General features: G+C 42.9%; 1 protein-coding gene across 8 annotated transcripts in view; it reads left to right on the top strand.

The window, feature by feature from the left end:
• Positions 1–21,973, top strand: part of LOC114353943 (echinoderm microtubule-associated protein-like 2) — a 64,497-nt gene extending 42,524 nt beyond the window's left edge. For 3 of the 8 annotated variants that reach the window (XR_003655966.1, XR_003655968.1, XR_003655962.1), the window contains 14 exons: positions 3,273–3,483; positions 4,466–4,672; positions 7,196–7,382; positions 8,731–8,852; positions 9,385–9,471; positions 10,598–10,724; positions 11,765–11,895; positions 12,586–12,707; positions 14,275–14,407; positions 15,692–15,779; positions 16,604–16,748; positions 20,274–20,443; positions 20,905–21,044; positions 21,507–21,846. Coding sequence is in view for 4 of the 8 variants with exons in the window: in XM_028306160.1 (XP_028161961.1) it covers positions 3,273–3,483; positions 4,466–4,672; positions 7,196–7,382; positions 8,731–8,852; positions 9,385–9,471; positions 10,598–10,724; positions 11,765–11,895; positions 12,586–12,707; positions 14,275–14,407; positions 15,692–15,779; positions 16,604–16,748; positions 20,274–20,481 (1,768 nt within the window). In the remaining 4 variants the exon portion in view is untranslated. Of the gene's footprint in view, positions 1–3,272; positions 3,484–4,465; positions 4,673–7,195; positions 7,383–8,730; positions 8,853–9,384; positions 9,472–10,597; positions 10,725–11,764; positions 11,896–12,585; positions 12,708–14,274; positions 14,408–15,691; positions 15,780–16,603; positions 16,749–20,273; positions 21,175–21,506; positions 21,847–21,919 lie in introns of those variants that run through there. The other 5 variants (XR_003655963.1, XM_028306160.1, XM_028306152.1 and 2 more) reach the window with 5 other exon arrangements.
• The last annotated feature ends 208 nt before the right edge of the window (positions 21,974–22,181 follow it).

The following is a 22,181-nucleotide window of genomic DNA, read 5'->3' as shown; positions in this document are numbered from 1 at the left end:
ACTTAAGTTCTTATGATAAAATACTTTCGTCTGATAAAGTAATATAATGAAGATACAGTGCAGGCAATGTGCAATGGACCTGAGGGCATACTTTGTATATTAGTCAGTCTGTCTGAATCTGTTACACGATGGAGTTAGGCTTCACACCACCAGCCCATTGGCATACTTTTTATGAAGCCTGACTCCCAAGTTTTTGTAGGGCAATTAATTTTAAAGCAATGGATTTCAGAGCTGTTGTTAACTTAGCATTATTGGTGTCAACTAACCAATTTGTGATTTCGTTTACGTTAAAATGTTTAGTTAGGTAGGTATACCTTAAATTTCAATGTCTCCAATGGCCTGACGGCATACTGTTCGACTGTTAACTGAATGTCATCGGTCATTTATCCAATTGTCCGGCAAATTGCGGCGATTACCGCCTACGACAACGCCTTACATAGAAGTTTACAGACAAACATACTTTTTGGGAGTTAGGTACACATCGAGGTCGATGCGGATAATATAAATCTTGTTGAAGTTCTGGGACAATAATTAACTCCTAACGACTTTTATCGATACTTAATTTTGTCGATTAAGGTATTAGAAGTTTAGCTGTATTACTGATGTCTTAGAATCAAAATTGATTGTCTCAGAAGGTGGGACTCAAATCTTACTAAGTACTTTTTGATGACAGAAGGACTGGTCTGTTTTAAACCACTGAGCTTCAGTCGCTATAGAGGATTATAGTCGGTCGAAAACGCACTTACACAGATTTTTTTTTCTGACGATTAACGAAATTAACACAATAACTTGCAGAGTCAGGAAGCTATAATTTATCAAACCCATTGAAAATAGGTATAATTTTAAATTAGTCTTTAAAACGTGCGTTTTCACAATTAAGGTAATTAGTAGTAATTAACTTAACAACGCCATTATTTTTCCAGACACATTATTCAGTCTGACATCACATGAATGACAAAGAATAGAATAGAAAGAACTTTAAAACTGACCCAAATGCGACCAACTGGGGACTCGAATCGAAAAAAACTCGAATTTGCCTGCTGCTGTCTTTCTCGAACACTATACTCCGGGCCTTTTTAAGGCGAGAGTGAATAAGCACGTACAGGGCAGATATGTACCATCCTAGATTGCATCTCACTTGAAATCAGTTGCGATTGCGGTCAAGTACCTTCCTTGTTCTGCATAAAAAAATCCCAAATCGCTTTAGAGCAGTATTGTCTTTTTATTTCTCAAATAAAAGTAAATCCTTTACAGATTATTTTTATTACTGTTTAAAATGAATAAAGATTCGATAAATATGTTTAGATTCTTTTGTTTAACTTGTACACGGAATAAGTAACGTAAGAAGCGTGCCTTTGTTTCGGCCGCTCCAAGGCTATCGTGCTGTTACACGCTTGGCCAGCCAAGCTCTTCGCTGGACATCTTAATCGCACCTTAGATCAATTTCTCTAACACTAACTTTGCTTGTTGAAGCGGAAAGGTTCCTAACTATGTATTGATCTACATCAGTAGGTACGTAATCAAAGAAAAAATTTGGTTTGTAAGATTTTAAACGTTCGCGTTCCATTTTAACTAAAATTTGGTCGTTTGTTTGTATTGAATAGGGTCCGAAACTACTTGGCCGTTTTGAAAATTCTTTCACCATTAGAATTCTATATTATCCCTGATGAACATGACATAGGCTATAGAACTTTTATTGGCGGTACGAAGTTCGCAGTCAGTAAATGTTAGTTAAAATGTATGTCTACCTGCTCATTAGAAAACAGTTTATCGGTAACAGAAATACACAATTCTGTTAACTAATGACTTAGGCATGCGGGTAGGAAGGACCTACGGAAGTACCTTATCGATCTATGTCAGAAACGTTAAGCTAGTTACTTTTTCGGACAAAGGGAACACGCAACAATCTAGAACGAAACGCTCTAATACGGTGTTAATAGAATACGCTAAAACTAGTTAATTTTTTAAGGCGTAGTATGCGTGACTCATTATTTTTCCTATAGACGTAATTATACAAGTTTGTTTACTAACCACCCTCTTATATTTGATCGAAACAGTCGCTTTAAATGCGTATGAAAGTGACAATGTTTAAAACTAGAATGGGAAGGAAAACTAACGGTAGATAAGAGATATATTTATATGTATTGCAATAATGCTCAGAATTGAAGGGAAATGCGATGCCCTTAATTTAAAATTAAATTACATTTCAGTACAAGATGGAAGTAATTAAAGTAGGTAGGTACCTACTACGCTTCAAAAATCTTAGTAACAATTTTATTGTTTTGTGTTGCTAACATTGTTTTAACGGAAACAAAAAGAATTCCGCAAAATGATACTTGTGAAGGTAGGGTTGTCAACGCCTTGATGTAATTTGTAGATAAAATGTTGGCACAATGATAACGGCACTTATAACACAAAGGAGGACGTTTTCTTATTACAAGCTTTTTATTTTATGGTTTCTATACACATTTAAAAGAATATTAAGTAGAGGACCCTAAATTCCACACTATACCCAATTTTATTTTGATTTATTATTCGCCGTTCGATTCAAATATAAATAAACAACACTAATTCAATAGATCTTAACAACAGCCTGAATTAGAGTAACCGTTTGATTCAACCTTAGTCAATACCCCGTTCAAGGCCACGGTCTCGCTCCAGCGCGGCCAATCATCCACGCCACTGAAAGGAAACGTCGGACTCGATGAGAATTTAGCTTTTTTACTATTTTAGTTATCTTATGAAGGCCGTAGAAGTGTGTTAGTTGGAAAGTAGAAGGTGAAAGTGGGCATGGTAAAAATTAAAGACTTCTGTTGTGACTATCCGAAGGTCTGAATTTATTAGGTTTAGGTTTAAAGAACATTTATTTCTCATTAAAAACCTTACAGTCACACATGAGAAATTAACTCGCTAAAGTTTCCAAATGTACTGTATGTATTTTACGATTGCGGAATATACGAATCAAAGAGATAATAAACAAAATCATGCGAATCGAGAAAAAACACCCTCTCTAACCCGTCTGACCAGCGTGGGGAAATCCTCCTATCTATTGATCTTTGATAAATTGGGAAAAGTCGTGTCAGTGGAAACTAAATTACCTGTGATGATGATGATGAATTGAGAAATAATTTGGTTATCAGGGCATAAATGTTCTGTTATTTTTGCATAGTTGTAATTTAGAATTATCTGGTAATAGTGTAAACTTACATCAGAATCAAGGGACTACAATCAATCGAACGACATTCTAAGAATGATCCTGTATCTGTCCCCAGAGGCAAAGACTGCCGCAGCAATCTCTACCTTCTTCCAACGGGGGAGATAGTCTACTTCGTGGCAGCTGTTGTGGTGCTGTTCAACGTGGACGAGCAGTGCCAGCGCCATTACACCGGTCACACTGATGACGTCAAGTGCCTGGCCATTCACCCCAATAAGCTGATTGTGGCTAGTGGCCAGTGCGCGGGCCATGACCGTCATGACGCCAGGGTAAGATTCTTTAAGAGTGGTTCTTTGCACCAACCTTATAGTCTTGGAGACTGTGCTTGACACAATTAGAAGTGCACTACATCTACATCGCCCACATGGATGACGTCAAGTGCCTGGCAATACACCCCAGTTGCCAGTGTGTGGGCCATGATGACCGTCATGATGCCAGGGTAAGATATTGCTTGTTTGCACCAACATTATAGTCTTAAAGACTGAGTCTGAAACGATTAAAAGCAGTACCTCTACAGCTCACAAGGATGACGTCAAGTGCCTGGCTGCGCGACGCAAAGGAGTAGTAATGTGTTTATAATTACATGTTGTCAAAAGTCATAGAAATTACAAGTCGTTGACATGATTCTCTATAGGTGATTCTCTATAGGTTGTCTGGAAGAGATCGTTTCATAGCGATAAGACCGCCTAATTGTACCTTATGTGTGTGTTCCTTTTCTTTCTGTTCTTTTTATCTGGTGTGCAATAAAGAGTATTTATTATTATTATTATGATTCTTTTCAAATAGAGCCGTTTTGTCGCTTACACCAACATTATAGTCTTAGAGACTGGCCTTGACACTATTAGAAACAGCGCTAATACAGGGGCCACATGATGACCCACATGACATAAAGCTATCCTAACAAGCTAATGCGCGGACTTCGTTCGTTCGTTTCAGCCGAAAGACGTCCACTGCTGGACAAAGGCTTCCCCCAAGGATTTCCACAAAGACCGGTCCTGCGCCGCTCGCATCCAGGCACCTCCCGCGACCTTCACCAGATCGTCGGTCCACCTAGTGGGAGGCCTGCCCACGCTACGTCTTCCGGCTCGTGGTCGTCACTCAAGAACTTTCCTGCCCCAGCGGCCATCAGCTCTCCGAGCTATGTGCCCCGCCCACTGCCACTTGATTTTAGCGATGCGCGGACTACGACGCCTTAATGTTTATCTTTGCACCATTACTTTAAATACTAATATTGTTATTTTAATGTTCCAGCCTCACGTCCGCGTGTGGAACTCAGTGTCTCTCGCCACTTTAGCAGTGCTGGGCGCGGGGCAGATTGAGCGCGCGGCGGCGTGCCTGTCATTCTCGCGCGCGGACGGCGGCGCACTGCTGGCCTGCGTGGACGACGGGCCCGACCACTCCATCTCCGTGTGGGAGTGGCAGCGGCCGGATAAGGGACACTGCTTGGCTGAGACCAAGGTATCGTTACCATCATCATCAGCGTAACACATAATGTCAGCTTTGTCTAAAGGAAGGTCCAGGAGGTCGCTTATGTAAATTATAAATAACGCCGGCCCTAAGATGCTTCCTTGAGGAACACCGAATTCTACAGGGAGAAAATCACTGAAGTCCGTGTCAACCCGAATGCACTGCGAGCGCTCCGAAAGATAGCTACAAAACCAGTCACAAGGTATTCCCTCGCCTAAACAGTTCAGCTTTTGTAAAAGAATTGGTGTATGGACATCGTGTCGAAGGCTTTGGCGAGGTCCAGGAACACCCCAAGGCATGATCTGTTCTCATACAAAGCCGCAGACACCGTGTTGCTTAATAACAGTACAGCGTCTTCTGTGGATTTTGTAAATTACCTCTACAATAGCGACGGTTCAGCGATGATAAATGAAGGGAACTAGGACTCGTTAGTCACATGAGTCCGAATCCTTTGAGTCATCTGAGTCTCTTCGAGTCATCTGAGTCCATTCAAGTCTTCTGGGTACGTTCGAGTCTTCTGAGCCCTCTAAGTCTTTTCCAGTCTTCTGAGTTACTTCGCTGGCCGACTCTTGAAGCGAGGAACGCGAGTTAGATCCCCACTGTCGCTCGACTATTGTGGTGAACACACTCCTAACTCACGTCCGAGTATGGAGCTCAGTATCTCTAGCCACTTGTCTTGCCTCTACGTCTTTACGAGTCTTCTGAGTTCTTTCGCTGGCTGACTCTTGAAGCGAGGAATTCAAGTCAGATCCCCACTCTCGCTTGACTATTGTGCTGAACCCACTCATAACTCACGTCCGCGTGTGGAGCTCAGTATCCCTAGCCACTTGTCTTGCCTCTACGTCTTTACGAGTCTTCTGAGTTCTTTCGCTGGCCGACTCTTGAAGCGAGGAACGCGAGTTTGATCCTCTCGCTTGACTATTGTGGCGAACCCACTCGTCTCTCACGTCCGCGTGTGGAGCTCAGTATCCCTCGCCACTGTAGCAGTGCTGGGCGCGGGGCAGCTGGAGCGCGCGGCGGCGTGCCTGTCGTTCTCGCGCGCGGACGGCGGCGCGCTGCTGGCCTGCGTGGACGACGGGCCCGACCACTCCATCTCCGTGTGGGAGTGGCAGCGGCCGGATAAGGGACACTGCCTGGCCGAGACCAAGGTACCGTTACCATCATCATTAGCGTAGCATATAATGTCAGCTTTGTCTAAAGGAAGGTCCAGGACGTCGCTCATGTAAATTATAAATAACACCGGCCCTAAGATGCTTCCTTGAGGAACACCGAATTCTGCCGGGAGAAAATCACTGAAGTCCGTGCCAACCCGAATGCACTGCGAGCGCTCCGAAAGATAGCTACAAAACCAGTCATAAGGTATTCCCCCGATGCCTAAATAGTTCAGCTTTTGTAAAAGAATTGATGTATGGACACGGTGTCGAAGGCTATGGCGAGGTCCAGGAACACCCCAAGGCATGACCAGTTCTCATCCAAAGCCGCAGACACCGTGTTGCTTAATAACAGTACAGCGTCTTCTATGGATTTTGTGAATTACCTCTACAATAGCGACGGTTCAGCGATGATAAATGAAGGGAACTAGGACTCGTTAGTCACATGAGTCCGAATCCTTTGAGTCATCTGAGTCTTCGAGTCTTCCGACTCCTTTTGAGACTTCTGAATCCTTTTGTGTCTTCTGAGCCCTCTAAGTCTTTTCGAGTCTTCTGATTTCTTTCGCTGGTCCACTCTTGAAGCGATGAACGCGAGTTATATCCCCGTTGTTGCTCGACTATTGTAATGAACCCACTCGTCTTTCACGTCCGCGTGTGGAATTCAGTATCCACTATAGACACTGCTTGGCTGAGACCAAGGTACCATTACCATTATCATCAGCGTAACACATAATGTCAGCTTTGTCTAAAGGAAGGTGCAATAGGTCGCTTACATAAATTATAAATAACGCCGGCCCTAAGATGCTTCCTTGAGGAACACCCAATTCTACCGGGAGAAAATCACTGAAGTCCGTGTAAACCCGAATGCACTGCGAGCGTTCCGAAAGATAGCTACAATACCATTCATAAGGTATTCCTCTGATACCTAAACAGTTCAGCTTTTGTAAAATAAATGGTAGGTATATGGACACGGTGTCGAAGGCTTTGGCGAGGTCCAGGAACTCCAAGGCATGACCAGTTCTCATTCAAAGCCGCTGACACAGTGTTGCTTAATAACAGTACAGCGTCTTCTGTGTATTTTGTGAATTACCTCTACAATAGCGACGGTTCAGCGATGATAAATGAAGGGAACTAGGACTCGTTAGGCACATGAGTGCGAATCCTTTGAGTCTTGAGTCCTTTCGAGTCTTCTGAGTGCTTTCGAGTCTCCTGAATCCTTTCGAGTCTTCTGAGCCCTCGAGCCTTTTCAAGTCTTCTGATTTCTTTCGCTCGTTTCCACTCATGCCTATTCAGGTTCCAGCTCGTCCGCATATAAAGAGATCTAACCCCACCAATTTTAATGTTATCATCTCATCTTCCTCAGTGCTCCGTGGACACAGTAGTAGCGGTGGAGTTCCACCCGCTAGACCGCAACCAGATCGTGACGTGCGGCAAGAACCACATCGCGTTCTGGACGCTGGACCACACCAACATGCTGTACAAGCGGCTCGGCGTGTTCGACTCGCGCGACAAGCCCAAGTACGTCACGTGCCTCGGCTTCAACCAGAGCGGTGAGTACCATCAGGCCTGTTCATCTCCGCGAGTTTACATCGAAAACAAAACACGCACGATTGCCCCCTACAAGAGTACTATTCGACAAGGCCTCACATACGAGCGAACACACGCACGCGTATTCTTGTGTATGATGGAAAAAAATAAAGAAAATGGTGTACTAAATACTGTGCAGTATTTAACTGCCTAAATAATAATAAAAACACAGAATGTACTTTTTTAAGTTGCCTGAAGACACTGAGAGGTAAATAAGTAGTTAATATTATTCATGATAATTCATGCTAAATCATGTATTTCCTCCGCCATTTTCTGCAGATTGGCACCTCACGTCACATCATTTTACCGAAGTCAGCCCTATAGCTTCGGCGCAGTACCGATCACTGACGTTTGTCAACAAAACTTCTGACAAACTTGCTTGACTCTTGAGACAAGCTAAATTACACCATATTGTTAATGACATTGAGCATACATTTTTTTAAATACCTTCGCGAAGCAAAACTTCTGTACGTAGTACCTACTTATTATTATTCTGTGGTACCATGTACAACCTGAGGGCGTAGTGTGAGTTTACATCAAACGCATTCGATGTCGACTGCGTAAAAACGTGGCATTAAATGTATGATGGATTGTATAATAGCGCCCCTAGCAGAAACTTTCATGAACTAAAATCTTCATATATTTTTTCCTCTGATCGAGCTAACCGCACACCTCGATGGAATGCGACTCTCACAATCACCCATAAACCTCTCCGCGTTCGCCGCGTCGTCGTCACCAAAGCGTCGACGTGACGTCACGGCTACCATGTGCTACCAGTTTGTAACTCCACCGGGTTGTAATTCAATTCTGGTTAAGGAGAAGGGGCGCTGCGCTGTCTCATCCAAGGGGTAAATCAGATCTTTACCCTAAAAGTTGTTGGGTAGAAACCAGCTCGTCAACACCATGTATTAATTAAGAATTTGAGTTTACACATTGGAAAAGAAAATATTTGTTTTTAAAAGAGCATCTACTATACGTCCCAATTCTTTACAACTAAAGCCTGGTCCGTGAGCACGTAGAATCCCGTCCAATGACCCCAAGCTACCCATCCCTATCGCTCGCGCGTAATTATGTTGCTGTGGCGACTGTGCGACGCGCGCCCGCAGTGAGTGTGCGAGCGCGACAGGTCATTGGACGGGATTCTACGTGCTCACGGACCAGGCTTTACTTTTATTAACATTAACCTTACACCACGATCTGTAAGCCCTTCTTTTCGCTTTGCCGAAAACTGATTCTATGAATGGATTATTGAATTCACCATACTAAAATATAAATTTGAATATAAGTAATTGAATTAATTTTGTATGTCAGGCGACGTGCTGTCGGGCGACTCGAACGGCAACATCATTGTGTGGGGGCGCGGTACTAACACCGTGGCTAAGCTCGTGCGTGGCGTGCATGAAGGCGCCATCTTCTCCATCTGCTGTCTCAAGGTAATCATTTATTTTGAATCTTATACATATAGTGGCGCCAGTACACTATGCGGAAAATTGATAGAGAGAGACGCATCGTGTAAACACGAACATCGGTTAGTTTCGTCGCCCATACTTCGGTGTGTGGAGTCGCTCTTTCTCTCGATCCATTTCCTACTTTCCGTGTACTTGCGCCTATTTTACCCTAGGCCTACAGCCTGCTACACTTTTGGAGTAATCTGGGTTGGTTGGAGTAGGAATATAAAGCACAAGTAATGTACGAGTTCCCCATTGGAGAAGCTATATTCGATGTAACTCCTAACCTAATATTACCATTTCATCCGAGGTGTGTGCAAGACGGAGTTGGTAAATTCACACCTTGGTTCTTGGGCATTAAGGCGTCCAAAAAACAACTTTATGGTGGGAGGCGGAGAGGGGAAGGGAATTCTTTGGAAAACCCAATATTCCTATGTCAATGTTTATTACTAATTCTTAGTCATCAATTTAATCTCGGTAACATTTCTACAATAGTAATGTTGTTTGCTGTATTCAGGACGGTCGAATTCTGAGCGGAGGAGGCAAGGACGGGCGAATAGTCGCCTTCGATGCTGAAGTCAATGCCCTCGGTGTGGAGAATGTGGTAAGTTAGTCAAATATACTCGTAACTAGCTAGCGCACACCCGCACTTTTTCTATGCACCGCGGTTGTTCCCAAATAACTAGTCATAAGTAGCCTTAATACTTCCAACTACTTGCCAAATTAGGATAATGATTTCTATGGTATTTGTCCTCACCGGTATCCTTCCGTTTGGCCAAATTACTTTTCGCCAAATTTCACTTCGCAAACAACTTATCGCCAAAGTTTCATTTCCCAAATGAACGTTTAGCAACTGTACTTTTCGCAACTAATTCATTTGGACAAATTATCATTTGGCCAAATTTTACTTGGCAAATGTTTATATAGCAAATGTTTTATTTTGCCAAATATTATATCCCAAATAATTTGTTTGGTCAAATCGACACTTCACATACTTACCCACAAATCAAACCATAAGGCAGAGGCAGATGATCATGGTTTTCACAAGAAAGTTATGTAAAACAAAGAGATTGCAGAAAATAGTATGGTTGCAGAAAGTAGGTATTGCAGAAAATAGTAGGTTAGGTTAGGTTAGAACAGTGACACTGTAGACTAAGGTTCCACTCGCTAGTGACAATAAAGTGCTGTCAGCTGGTGAGTGCTGAGGCTATAGGAGTGAGGACTTGAGTGTTGGCACTGTAGAGTAAGGTCTTGTCACCCTTTGTATGATTACTTACTATTTTAATAAATTGATGTAGATTTTTAGACTTGTGAAAGTGGTTCCCTGACGATCCTATGTTATGCTATGGCATGCTTGCTTTACAGCAGTGTTTTTCAACCTGCGGGTCGCTACCCCCTGGGGGGTGGCGAAGCCTCTATAGGGGGGTCGCGAGAGGTCGTTAAAACTACCTCAGTAAAAAAAACATTAGTTAATAAAGACAGATTTATCCGAAATCTAATTATGCAAATGCATTTAGATTGAAGTATTCGGTCCCTACAAACATCTTTGTAACATTATAAAATGCATGAAAAAATAAAACAAACGGTCGGGGGGTCGCCAAATATTTTTTCATACTAGTGGGGTCGTGTCATGAAAAAGGTTGAAAAACACTGCTTTACAGGAATCTCTTGTATTCAGAACCACTGAAAGTGAGGCATTAGATATTTCATTGACCGCAATAACATTCCAGATCGAAGGACACTACGGCGGCGTGCGCGTGGTGGCGGAAGGCCGCGGCAGCCAGCTGTTCGTGGGCAGCACGAAGAACTGCGTGCTGCACGGAGACCTGGAGCTTGGCTTCTCGCCCGCCGTGCTCGGTAAGTATAAACAGAGTAAATACAAATGAGTAGGTCATCTTCATAGAAACGCACCGAGCGCGGTTTGTGAGCGCGCCAATAAATAATAAATAAATAATAAATATCTTTGGACATTTTACACTGCGCCTCTATCCCAAACTTAAGCAAAACTTGTACTATGGGTACTAGACGACGGGATAAACATACTTATATACTTTTTTTTTGTAAATACATACATATTATACATAGAAAACACCCAGACCCGTCACAGAAATTAAAATTCATCATTTCAATTTCTGCCCGGCCGGGAATCGAACCCGGAACCTCTCGGCATAGTAGTCCGTTCTGAACCACTACACCAAGCCACCAAGCGGCGCGCACGCAATTTAGCGGGGATTAGCGGGGAGGTGCACTGAATTTTGTCAGAGTGTGCGTGCGCGCCGCATACGTATTGGCGCGCTCACATACAAACCGCGCTCGGGCGTTTCTATGAAGATGACCTACTCATTTGCATTAACTCTGGTATAAGAGTATAATATGATTGTTCAGGAATTTCCAACTGTTTAAAAGTGTTGAAATTTGATTAGGTATACTATAATCATTATATTAATAATAGATTTTAATCTGAATGTGGTCAACTACGAATATGATTTTATCTGTTTAATAAATAAACTTTGAAATTAAATTCAATTAGGTACTTGGAAAGCTTTTAGCAAAACAGCATTTTTTTTTCTCTTAATCATCATCTTCAGTTTATTAAAAACTGTCATGAAGAACATTTTGGCTGAGTTGCACCGCCTAACTTTAACGGTAACTATAACGATAACCGGTGCATTTTGTATGGAGTTTGACAGATTTTTGACGTTTGTCAAAGTAAAAGTAAGATGGTGCAACCCACCCTTAGCTAAGAGTGCCAGTTTTCCAATAAAAAACGCGGGAAATTATGTGTTGTGGCTTTCCTCGAGGAATGCTTATACAACCTACGAGTAATGGACTGCCAATAGCTAAAATATGGACTGCCATTGGCTAAAATTACGATGCTGATAATGATGACGTCACAGGTCACGTGGACGAGGTATGGGGATTAGCGACGCACCCGACCCTGGCGCAGTTTGTATCAGCCGGCTGGGATCGCTTACTGCAGCTGTGGGACGGGCTCAGCCACTCTACAGTTTGGAGCAAGGACATCGAGGTCAGTAGCATTTAATGGGCAGTTCAAGTGTAACTTTCCCCCGGGACAAACTTGACCTTCACTGGTTGGGTTTTTATTGGCGGTCAAGGTTAGATCCTGACTATACAGGAGACAGCAGTGGGAACACAAGAGGTGGGAATAGTGCCGTTAGTTCAAATATGCTGTCAAAGTACTTGACGCAGTTTGACACTTACCCAATTAAAGGTTGCCAGGACATGCATAAAATTATGTATTATCATCTTCTCAGTGGTTACACTTGTGACAGAGTGGTCGTCGTCGTCAGAAGTGCGAATTGTTGTGGGCGGATGTTTTACGCCTTAAGATGTCTTGATTGTAACTCGTGCAGGGGACTGTGTTATACTTGTACTGCCACTGGTCCCTTGGTCTCTTTAGTTAGACGGACTAAGAAAGCGGAAAACGGTCCGCCAAAGTGGAAATAGGCCCCAACAAAGATGCCACTTAAATAAGCGTTGACAATGTGTTGAGTTAGCACTGCTGTGACGTCGGAGCAGTGACATTAACATGCTACATACAAATCTGAACACACGCTGTGTTGATACAACGTGCGTAGAACTCGCGCGCAACCGACAAATAGCCAGGAAGACGAGGCGGGGAGAAGTGCAAATAACCGATGGGAATATTCCCGTTTATTTATTGACTTTCTATTTAACTTAATAACCATCTTTCCAGGAGCGTGCGCAATGCTGCGCTTGGTCGGCAGACGGCGGCGTGATCGCGGTGGGTGCTCTGTCAGGACGCTGGATGGTGTTCGACCCGCACTCGCGCGAAATGCTTGCTAGCCACCATGACGGGTGAGTGTCGTGTGACGTCATCGTGTGATCGCGGTGGGCGCTCTGTCAGGACGCTGGATGGTGTTCGACCCGCACTCGCGCGAGATGCTCGCCAGCCACCATGACGGGTGAGTGTCGTGTGACGTCATCATGTGATCGCGGTGGGCGCTCTGTCAGGACGCTGGATGGTGTTCGACCCGCACTCGCGCGAGATGCTCGCCAGCCACCATGACGGGTGAGTGTCGTGTGACGTCATCATGTGATCGCGGTGGGCGCTCTGTCAGGACGCTGGATGGTGTTCGACCCGCACTCGCGCGAGATGCTCGCCAGCCACCATGACGGGTGAGTGTCGTGTGACGTCATCATGTGATCGCGGTGGGCGCTCTGTCAGGACGCTGGATGGTGTTCGACCCGCACTCGCGCGAGATGCTCGCCAGCCACCATGACGGGTGAGTGTCGTGTGACGTCATCATGTGATCGCGGTGGGCGCTCTGTCAGGACGCTGGATGGTGTTCGACCCGCACTCGCGCGAGATGCTCGCCAGCCACCATGACGGGTGAGTGTCGTGTGACGTCATCATGTGATCGCGGTGGGCGCTCTGTCAGGACGCTGGATGGTGTTCGACCCGCACTCGCGCGAGATGCTCGCCAGCCACCATGACGGGTGAGTGTCGTGTGACGTCATCATGTGATCGCGGTGGGCGCTCTGTCAGGACGCTGGATGGTGTTCGACCCGCACTCGCGCGAGATGCTCGCCAGCCACCATGACGGGTGAGTGTCGTGTGACGTCATCATGTGATCGCGGTGGGCGCTCTGTCAGGACGCTGGATGGTGTTCGACCCGCACTCGCGCGAGATGCTCGCCAGCCACCATGACGGGTGAGTGTTGTGTGACGTCATCAGGATCGTCATTAGCATCAGGCTCAGCAATTTCTCATCATCATCATTATAGGACGTCCACTGCTAAACATAGGCCTCCTCCAATGATTCCCACAAAGGCCGGTTGGTAGCGGCCTGCGTCCAGCGCCTTCTTGCTTTTATAAAGTCGTCGGTCCACCTTGTGGGTGTGGTGGTAGGGCAAGCTATACAGGGTGGAATTTTGTATTGCCATCTGGAGGGAAAGTACTCTTAATGCTGCAGATAGAAAATTTTACAAAAGAAGACATTCCTTTATTTTTGAAAAGAAAGAGAACTGCATTCATAGAATTTCGATTTTTTTTCGAAAATTCACTACCATGCCATACAATTTTCTGTAAATAATTAAAATAATTTAGGATTTTATGGATTTCTTATTGACCCTAACGATCGATGCAATAAAAATACAGGGTGTAATTTTTAACAGATTTTTGTTGGTTCGATTCCCGGGTGTGGCAAGCAAATTTTTGGAAATCTTTGAATGCAGTTCTATTTCTTTTCAAAAATAAAGGAACGTTTTCTTTGAGAATTTTTTTCTATCTACAATATTAAGAGTACCTACTTGCCCTCCAGGTGGCGTTACAAAATTCCACCCTGTATATATTCGTGACGTATATAAGTGCCCTCGAAAGGGCCTATGTAATGAATAAACTATTTAATTTCATTTGGTTGCAGCACGGAGCCGATCCAGACGATCCAATACTCGCCGGACAACCGGCTGGTGGCGCTGGGCTCGCGCGACAACTTCATCTACGTCTACCGCGTTGACGACGCCGGCGCGCGCTACAGCCGCGTCGGCAAGTGCCTGGTGAGAATCTAATCAAAAATATTAACACCACAAATACCTGCCTTGTTTTGCATAAAAAAAACATGAACGTAAAAAATAATAAAAGATAAAGTCCGGTCCGTGAGCACGTAGAATTTTGTCCAATGACCCCTAGCTACCCATCCTTATCGCTCGCGCGTAATTATGTTGCTATCGCGCTCGCACACTCACTGCGGGTGCTAGTCGCACAGTCGCGACAGCAATATAATTACGCGCGAGCGATGGGTAGCTAGGGGTCATTGGACAAAATTTTACGTGCTCGGACCAAACTATAGCCCTAAGCCCGACTTAGGGACTACACATCAAACAGAGAATGAGCAGCAGCGCTCTCTGAAAAACATCAATCTTTTAAACTGCGATCTCCAACCCGCCTGCCAAGCGTGGGGATTATGGTCAAATCTTAGTTTAGTTGGCCTCTTTGGTTGACTAATCTTCTTTTTTGTTTGACCACTCTTCCCCTTAGGTTGACCGACCTACGCCTTGAATTAGTTAATTTTTATTCTATAGTTGGCCAATCTCCCTCTTACTAATTAACTAACTCCTCTGAGGTGAGTCTATATTTTATCCTTTGGTTGACCAATTCTTCTCTATGGTTGATACCTTTGGTAGGCCAATCTTCTACTTTGAATATCTGAACAATAACCATACATAGTTATTAAACAAACCATTCATTCATAGCAATAAAATACGTTTCTATTTAATATTGGCTATCTATAAGTAAAAATATTGTACTAGCTTTTTATATTATTTTCAGGCTATATCGGTTGTAATACTACTGTTATTAATTCATCCTATTTATGTATGGTGTTCCCATGTAATCATTTTTTCATGTTCTAATCATTCCATAATTTCACGCATCAGTGCACGGAGAGAAAACGTAGAAGGGTAACAATATATTTTAATTTTGGTATCGCCTGCCTGTACATTTTAAATGCTATTTCTATACATTCAAGTATAATTATTATTATAAATTGTGTAAAGGTAATGCTAAAGAAAATTGTAGGTATGTAAATGTTGTATTTAGTTTAGAAGATAAGCTACGCCTATTGCGATGCTTAAATAGGCTTCTTCTATAGATAGATTTAGTGTAGTAGATTCTCCGTGTCTCATTTATTTATATTCAAATAAGGAATATGTAGAGTCACTGTAATTATCAAGTAGCTAATGTATTTTTATAATCTTTAGCTTTCATAAATAAAATTAGCATGACAAATTACATAAAGTCGAGTGGTGCTTGAGTTTTAATGAGTCTGTTTGGTATTGCAGGGTCACTCCAGCTACATCACTCACCTAGACTGGTCGGAAGACAGCCAGTACATAAGGAGCAACTCAGGGGACTATGAACTACTGTTTTGTAAGTTTCATGTACAAAATGCAGTATTAATTTCTTATCAATTAATATTTGAAACGCGTCGTGTGTAAGACATCAATTTTATTATTCTGTAGCACCAACCGGGCAACATAAAAAGCATTGGAGGAGGCCTATGTTCAGCAGTGGACGTCCTATGGCTGAGATGATGATGATGACCTCTTGGGACTTCTCCAATCTACTGACATACTTTTATAAGAGTTGTCATACTTACATACATACCTACTCTTCCTACATATATCTTGTACTGCAAACTGCAATACAATTTTTGTCTAGCTAGCGAAAGGAGTGTAAGTCAACTCCTCCATATGCCTCTGGTAAATTAAAGGTCATTTTGCAGTGGAGACCAACTTATGTAAGCTTATTTACCAATATCAATTCGGGTAAAAATCTAAATTCACATTCATTAGGTTTTAGGGTCAGAATTTAGTATGCTTTTAATAATTTGTGCCTTAACAGACTTATAGTTGGTTTATTTAATACTTATAAATAATAATAAAAAAAAATATCCTTGGATATTTTACACTGCGCTTCTAGTCCCAAACTAAGCAAAGCTTGTATATACTATGGGTACTAGACAACAGATATAAACACACTTAATTTTTTTTTGTAAATACATATTATACATAGAAAACACCCAGTCCAATACAAACAAATATGTTCATGCACACAAATGTTTGTACTGTGCGGGAATCGAACCCGCAACCTCTGTAGCAACCGCAACCGCAATAGTAGTCCGTTTCGAACCACTACACCAAACGGCCGACTAATATGCCTTCTATTACTTATGCCTTATTGCCAAATTGCAGGGAACGCGACGACGTGCCGGCAGGTGACGTCGGCGTCGTCGATGCGTGACGTGGCGTGGGCTTCCAACTCCTGCCCCATCACATTCACCACCGTCGGCGTGTGGCCCGAGAACGCTGACGGGACGGATATCAATACTTGCACCAGGTGAATGTTATATTGTTTGGACAACGGGGAATCTTGCTTCATAAGAGGGCTGAGTGTGAGTTTTTTTTAAGAGCGTTTACGCCGTTTGGCGCAAAAACAGTACTTTTTCAACTCGTTACAATCATTAACCAGTAATACTACAAATATGTTATAGGCATAAATAGTTAGACAATTTCGTCGTCTAAATAGTTAATTGAGAAAATATTGCGATTAGTTTAGCATTTAAGAATTCTATCCAGATAAGTCCACACAGGTTTTGTAAATTTCCACTTTAGCGTCAGTTTACAAGCTGAAATTTTTATAAAAACACTGTGAAAACGATTTAACAAACATATATATCCTATAGCATAGATCCTTAGGCAAATAGTTATCTGAGAAAATTTTTAGATTTAAGCATTTTACACTAAGAAATCACAAATTAAAAGAACGTGAAATACGCAAAAATCAAAGTGATTTTTTCACCAATATTCTTCCTTTATTCAACACAAAAATAGCTTAATATAATAGAAGAATATCTTATCTAAAATATTTACTTTGAAATTTAAAATAATTCATTGTAATTTTTTTTCTATGAGTATTTGAAAACTACTATAAATCGCCGCGCACGAATCGTTCAAATTCAGTCCGCCTCGAGGCGTTCTAGAGTGAGGTCACGTCGCTCGGTGCTCTGCTGACATGTGTCATGCGTACGTTGATCTTTGACAGGTAGCTGGACTTTTATAGTGTATCCGCATTTGCCCTGCTAAGATGCTTAAAGATTTGGATAACTTCCGATGTTTATATTAAAGATTAGTTACTAAAGTATACTTTATGGAATAAAAGAATATATTTAGTTAAAAATTGCAAGTTTTATGCTCTTTACTAACACTAAAAATTATTTTTTTGACAAAAGTGCCTCGTAAAAATCAAAATAAAAATCGAATAGGAATCAGTACTCATGTAGTCCCCAGATTTTGATATGGTTATCGAGTGTCAGCCAACAGAACTCGAAATAATATTTCAATTACAGTAGCATTTTACCTCTAGTAAGTCACATTGACCATTTTGAAACCTAGTAAGTCCATGCACTTACTAGGTTTTAAATGGTCATTGTAACTTGCTAGGTTTTGATAATGGTTTTTGCAGATTTGAATTGCACTTACTAGGTTTTTAGCAACGCGTTTCTCCGGTGTAAGTGTAATAGAGCGATTTCTGTCTTCACATCCTGTGGAGACCTTAATTCTAAGGTGATTTATGACAAAAAACGAAAATCTGGAAAAGTGTCCCTTACTAGGTTCTTAAATGGTTCAGCCGATAGGCTGTATAAAATATTCTCAAAATAGTAAAAAACCTTTGATAATTTACTATTTGATAAAGAATTTACGTATTTATTATTGATTAGGACTAATGTATACCATTATTTATAATTATGGAGTCGGTGTTGGAAGATTTGAAGATTTTAAAGTTTCCTTGAGCTGTCACTTGACAGCCTGGCATACTTTTACGATGGTGGATCAAAGTATTTTGGTTTGACTATAGAGCGTGAGAACACGCACACAGTCATAATTATTTTAGTGTGAATAAAACTAGCATCGAAATTACCTAAACTTGACATGCCACGCTAGACGTAAACGCTCTTAAGTGAGCGCGTCAAAAAATAACATTAAGGCTGAGTTGCACCACCTAACTTTGACCGTAACTTTGACGATAACCGGTGCTTTTTGTATGGATTTTGACAGATTTTTGACGTTTGTCAAAGTTAAAGTATAGATGACCCACGCTGAACTGTCCCACCAAACTCAATGACAGGGGGGCGTTACCATCGTTCAACTATATGGTTTCCAACATGGCAAAAATCGGAACCAGCGATCCGGTATTGACGGTGGCGCCCCACTGTCAATGTCATGGATAGGACAGTTCAGTATTTTGGAACTATAAGATGGTGCAGCCCAGCGTAAATGTATGACGGATTGTACAGCGCCCCTAGCGGGAAACCTTCAAAAACTAAAATTTTCATACATTTTTTAAACGCGCTCACTAGCTCACATGTAAACTCACACTTAGCTCACAAGCTGAAAGTTTATTTTAATGCTCAAACAAAGAGGGAAGTACAACCCGGTCGAGTAAACTGGCAACCTGTACCTCTAGTAGGAAAAACTTTCAAGTTCGTTTCGTTGCGTATTCAAAGTGTCATCGAAAAATTTTGTATGAAAAATTAAACAGCGCCCCCTATATTATAGCCGCCCTAGGGGGCGCTGTTTAATTTTTCATACAAAATTTTTCGATGACACTTTGAATACGCAACGAAACGAACTCGAAAGTTTTTCGTACTAGAGGTACTGGCAGCCGTGACGTCACGTTGACGCTCTGCTACGGACGGGGCGAACGCAGAGAGGTGTGTGGGTGAATGCGAGGGAGTCGCATTCCAGCGAGATGCGCAGTTAGCTCAATCGGGTTATAAGAAAGTGGAAGGGAGCCATTGACACTGTTATTAAAAGCTAGCCTAGAGAACTAGGATTTTGGCAGAGTCCTAATGACTCTGATAGCTGAATTTGAAGTTTCTGCTCGCGTGAAACACATGAAGACAATGGAAGGATAGTCCATCATCATCTCGGTAGCTCTATGCGATTTCACACTTAAATGCAAGTTGGAATCTTAGCTTGGCAGGACAAAGGAGGTTTGCAAGTCTCCTGCAATTCTTGGGAGACGGTATTTTCTCGTTCACTGCTATAGTCTGGTCTGTGAGCACGTAGAATTTTGACCAATGACCCCAAGCTACTCATCCTTATCGCTCGCGCGTAATAATGTTGCTGTCGCGCTCGCACACTCACTGCGGGCGCCCGTCGCACGCAGTCGCGACAGCAATATAATTACGGTCATTGGACAAAATTCTACGTGCTCACAGACCGGGCTTTACTAATAATCTGTTTTATGCTAAACTAGCGGCCGCCCGCGACTTCGTACGCGTGGATCCCGTTTTACCCCCTTCATCTATCTTACGCGGTTTAGATTTTTTCATACAAATGTTTTTTCCCGCTAACTCCCGTTCCCGTGGGAATTTTGCAATATCCTGTTGTAACTAAGCTTTAAGTTTACTAAGGTACCTGCATGCCAAATTTCAAGCGTCTAACTTAAGTGGTTTAGAATTTTCATACAAAAGGATTTTCCCGCTAATTCCTGTTCCCGTGGGAATTCCTAAGTATACTATAACCTGCCCAGGAGTATGAAGAATAATTGTACCAAGTTTCGTTAAAATCCGTCGAGTAGTTTTTGTTTCTATAAGGAACATACAGACGGACAGACAGACAGACAGACAGACAGACAAAAATTTTACTGATTGCATTTTTGGCATCAGTGTTGATCACTAATCACCCCCTGATAGTTATTTTGAAAATATAAATTTATAAATTTATATTTGAAAATATAAATTTAGAAAATACGTTATTTTATAAATCTGTCAATTCTGTAAATTTCATGTACAGAATTGACAGATTTATTATAAGTATAGATAAATACTAATGTTCTAACTGTATCGTATCACCTCAGGTCACACGACGGCCGCCTAGCAGCGACCGGCGACGACTTCGGCAAAGTGAAGCTGTTCGCATATCCCGCGCCGCAGCCGCGGTCTCTCTCGCACGCGTACGGAGGCCACAGCTCGCACGTCACCGCGGCCAGGTTCTTACCCGATGACTCCAGGCTGTTGACCGCTGGAGGACTAGACACGGCCTTGATGCAGTGGCTCGTCGATTAGGCGAGAAATAGAATCTGGAGCTCACGTGTAAACACCAGCAGTTGATGGCGAACGAAACAAAAATTAAAGTTTCTTGTCTTGTCTTTTTTAAGTCCGTATTAGGCCTCCCTGTCGCACGCCCACGGCTAGATACGGCCTTGATGCAGTGGCTCGTCGATTAGGCGAAAAATAATGGAATCTGCAGCTCACGTGTAAACACCAGATGGCGAACAAAACAAAAACAAAAACTACAGTTTCTTGTCTTGTCTTTTTTAAGTCCGCATTAGAAACACCGCTCTCGTGCAGTGGCTCGTCGATTAACTCATTTTTCCAGTTACTGCAACTCACGTGTAAACACCAGCAGTTGATGGCGAACGAAACAAAAATTAAAGTTTCCCGCTGCCAGGTTCCTGCCCGATGACTCCAGGCTGTTGACCGCTGGAGGACTAGACACGGCCCTGATGCAGTGGCTCGTCGATTAACTGGAAAATAGAATCTGGAGCTCACGTGTAAACACCAGCAGTTGATGGCGAACGAAACAAAAATTAAAGTTGCTTGTCTTGTCTGTTTTAAGTCCGTATTAGGCCTCCCTGTCGCACGTCTACGGAGGCCACAGCTCGCACGTCACCGCTGCCAGGTTCCTGCCCGATGACTCCAGGCTGCTGACCGCTGGAGGACTAGACACGGCCTTGATGCAGTGGCTCGTCGATTAAGTAACAATTAGTATCTGCAACTCACGTGTAAACACCAGCAGTTGATGGCGAACGAAACAAAAATTAAAGTTGCTTGTCTTGTCTTTTTTAAGTCCGTATTAGGCCTCCCTGTCACACGCCTACGGAGGCCACAGCTCGCACGTCACCGCGGCCAGGTTCTTACCCGATGACTCCAGGCTGCTGACCGCTGGAGGACTAGACACGGCCTTGATGCAGTGGCTCGTCGATTAGGCGAAAAATAGAATCTGGAGCTCACGTGTAAACACCAGCAGTTGATGGCGAACGGAACAAAAATTAAAGTTTCTTGTCTTGTCTTTTTTAAGTGCGTATTAGAAACACTGCACTCGTGCAGTGGCTCGTCGATTAGGCGAAAAATATTCGAATTTCCAACTCACGTGTAAACACCAGCAGTTGATGGCGAGAACGATACAAAAACAAAAAACTACAGTTTCTTGTCTTGTCTGTTTTAAGTCCGTATTAGGCCTCCCTGTCACACGCCTACGGGGGCCACAGCTCGCACGTCACCGCTGCCAGGTTCCTGCCCGATGACTCCAGGCTGCTGACCGCTGGAGGACTAGACACGGCCTTGATGCAGTGGCTCGTCGATTAACTGGGAAATAGAATTTGGAGCTCACGTGTAAACACCAGCAGTTGATGGCGAACGAAACAAAAATTAAAGTTTCTTGTCCTGTCTGTTTTAAGTCCGTATTAGAAACACCGCACTCATGCAGTGGCTCGTCGATTAGGCGAAAAATAGAATCTGGAGCTCACGTGTAAACACCAGCAGTTGATGGCGAACGGAACAAAAATTAAAGTTTCTTGTCTTGTCTGTTTTAAGTCCGTATTAGAAACACTGCACTCGTGCAGTGGCTCGTCGATTAACTGGAAAATAGAATTTGCAACTCACGTGTAAACACCAGCAGTTGATGGCGAGAACGAAACAAAAACAAAAACTACAGTTTCTTGTCTTGTCTGCTTTAAGTTTGAAAACGAAGGTCAAAACTCGAT

The sequence above is a fragment of the Ostrinia furnacalis genome, unplaced genomic scaffold (genome assembly GCF_004193835.3).
Source record: "Ostrinia furnacalis isolate ACB-3 unplaced genomic scaffold, ASM419383v2 OfSCF0185, whole genome shotgun sequence".
In the NCBI taxonomy this organism is placed as follows: Eukaryota; Metazoa; Arthropoda; class Insecta; order Lepidoptera; family Crambidae; genus Ostrinia; species Ostrinia furnacalis.
The sequence above is the reverse complement of the archived record's forward strand: the minus strand, read 5'-3'. Positions and strand labels throughout refer to the sequence as shown.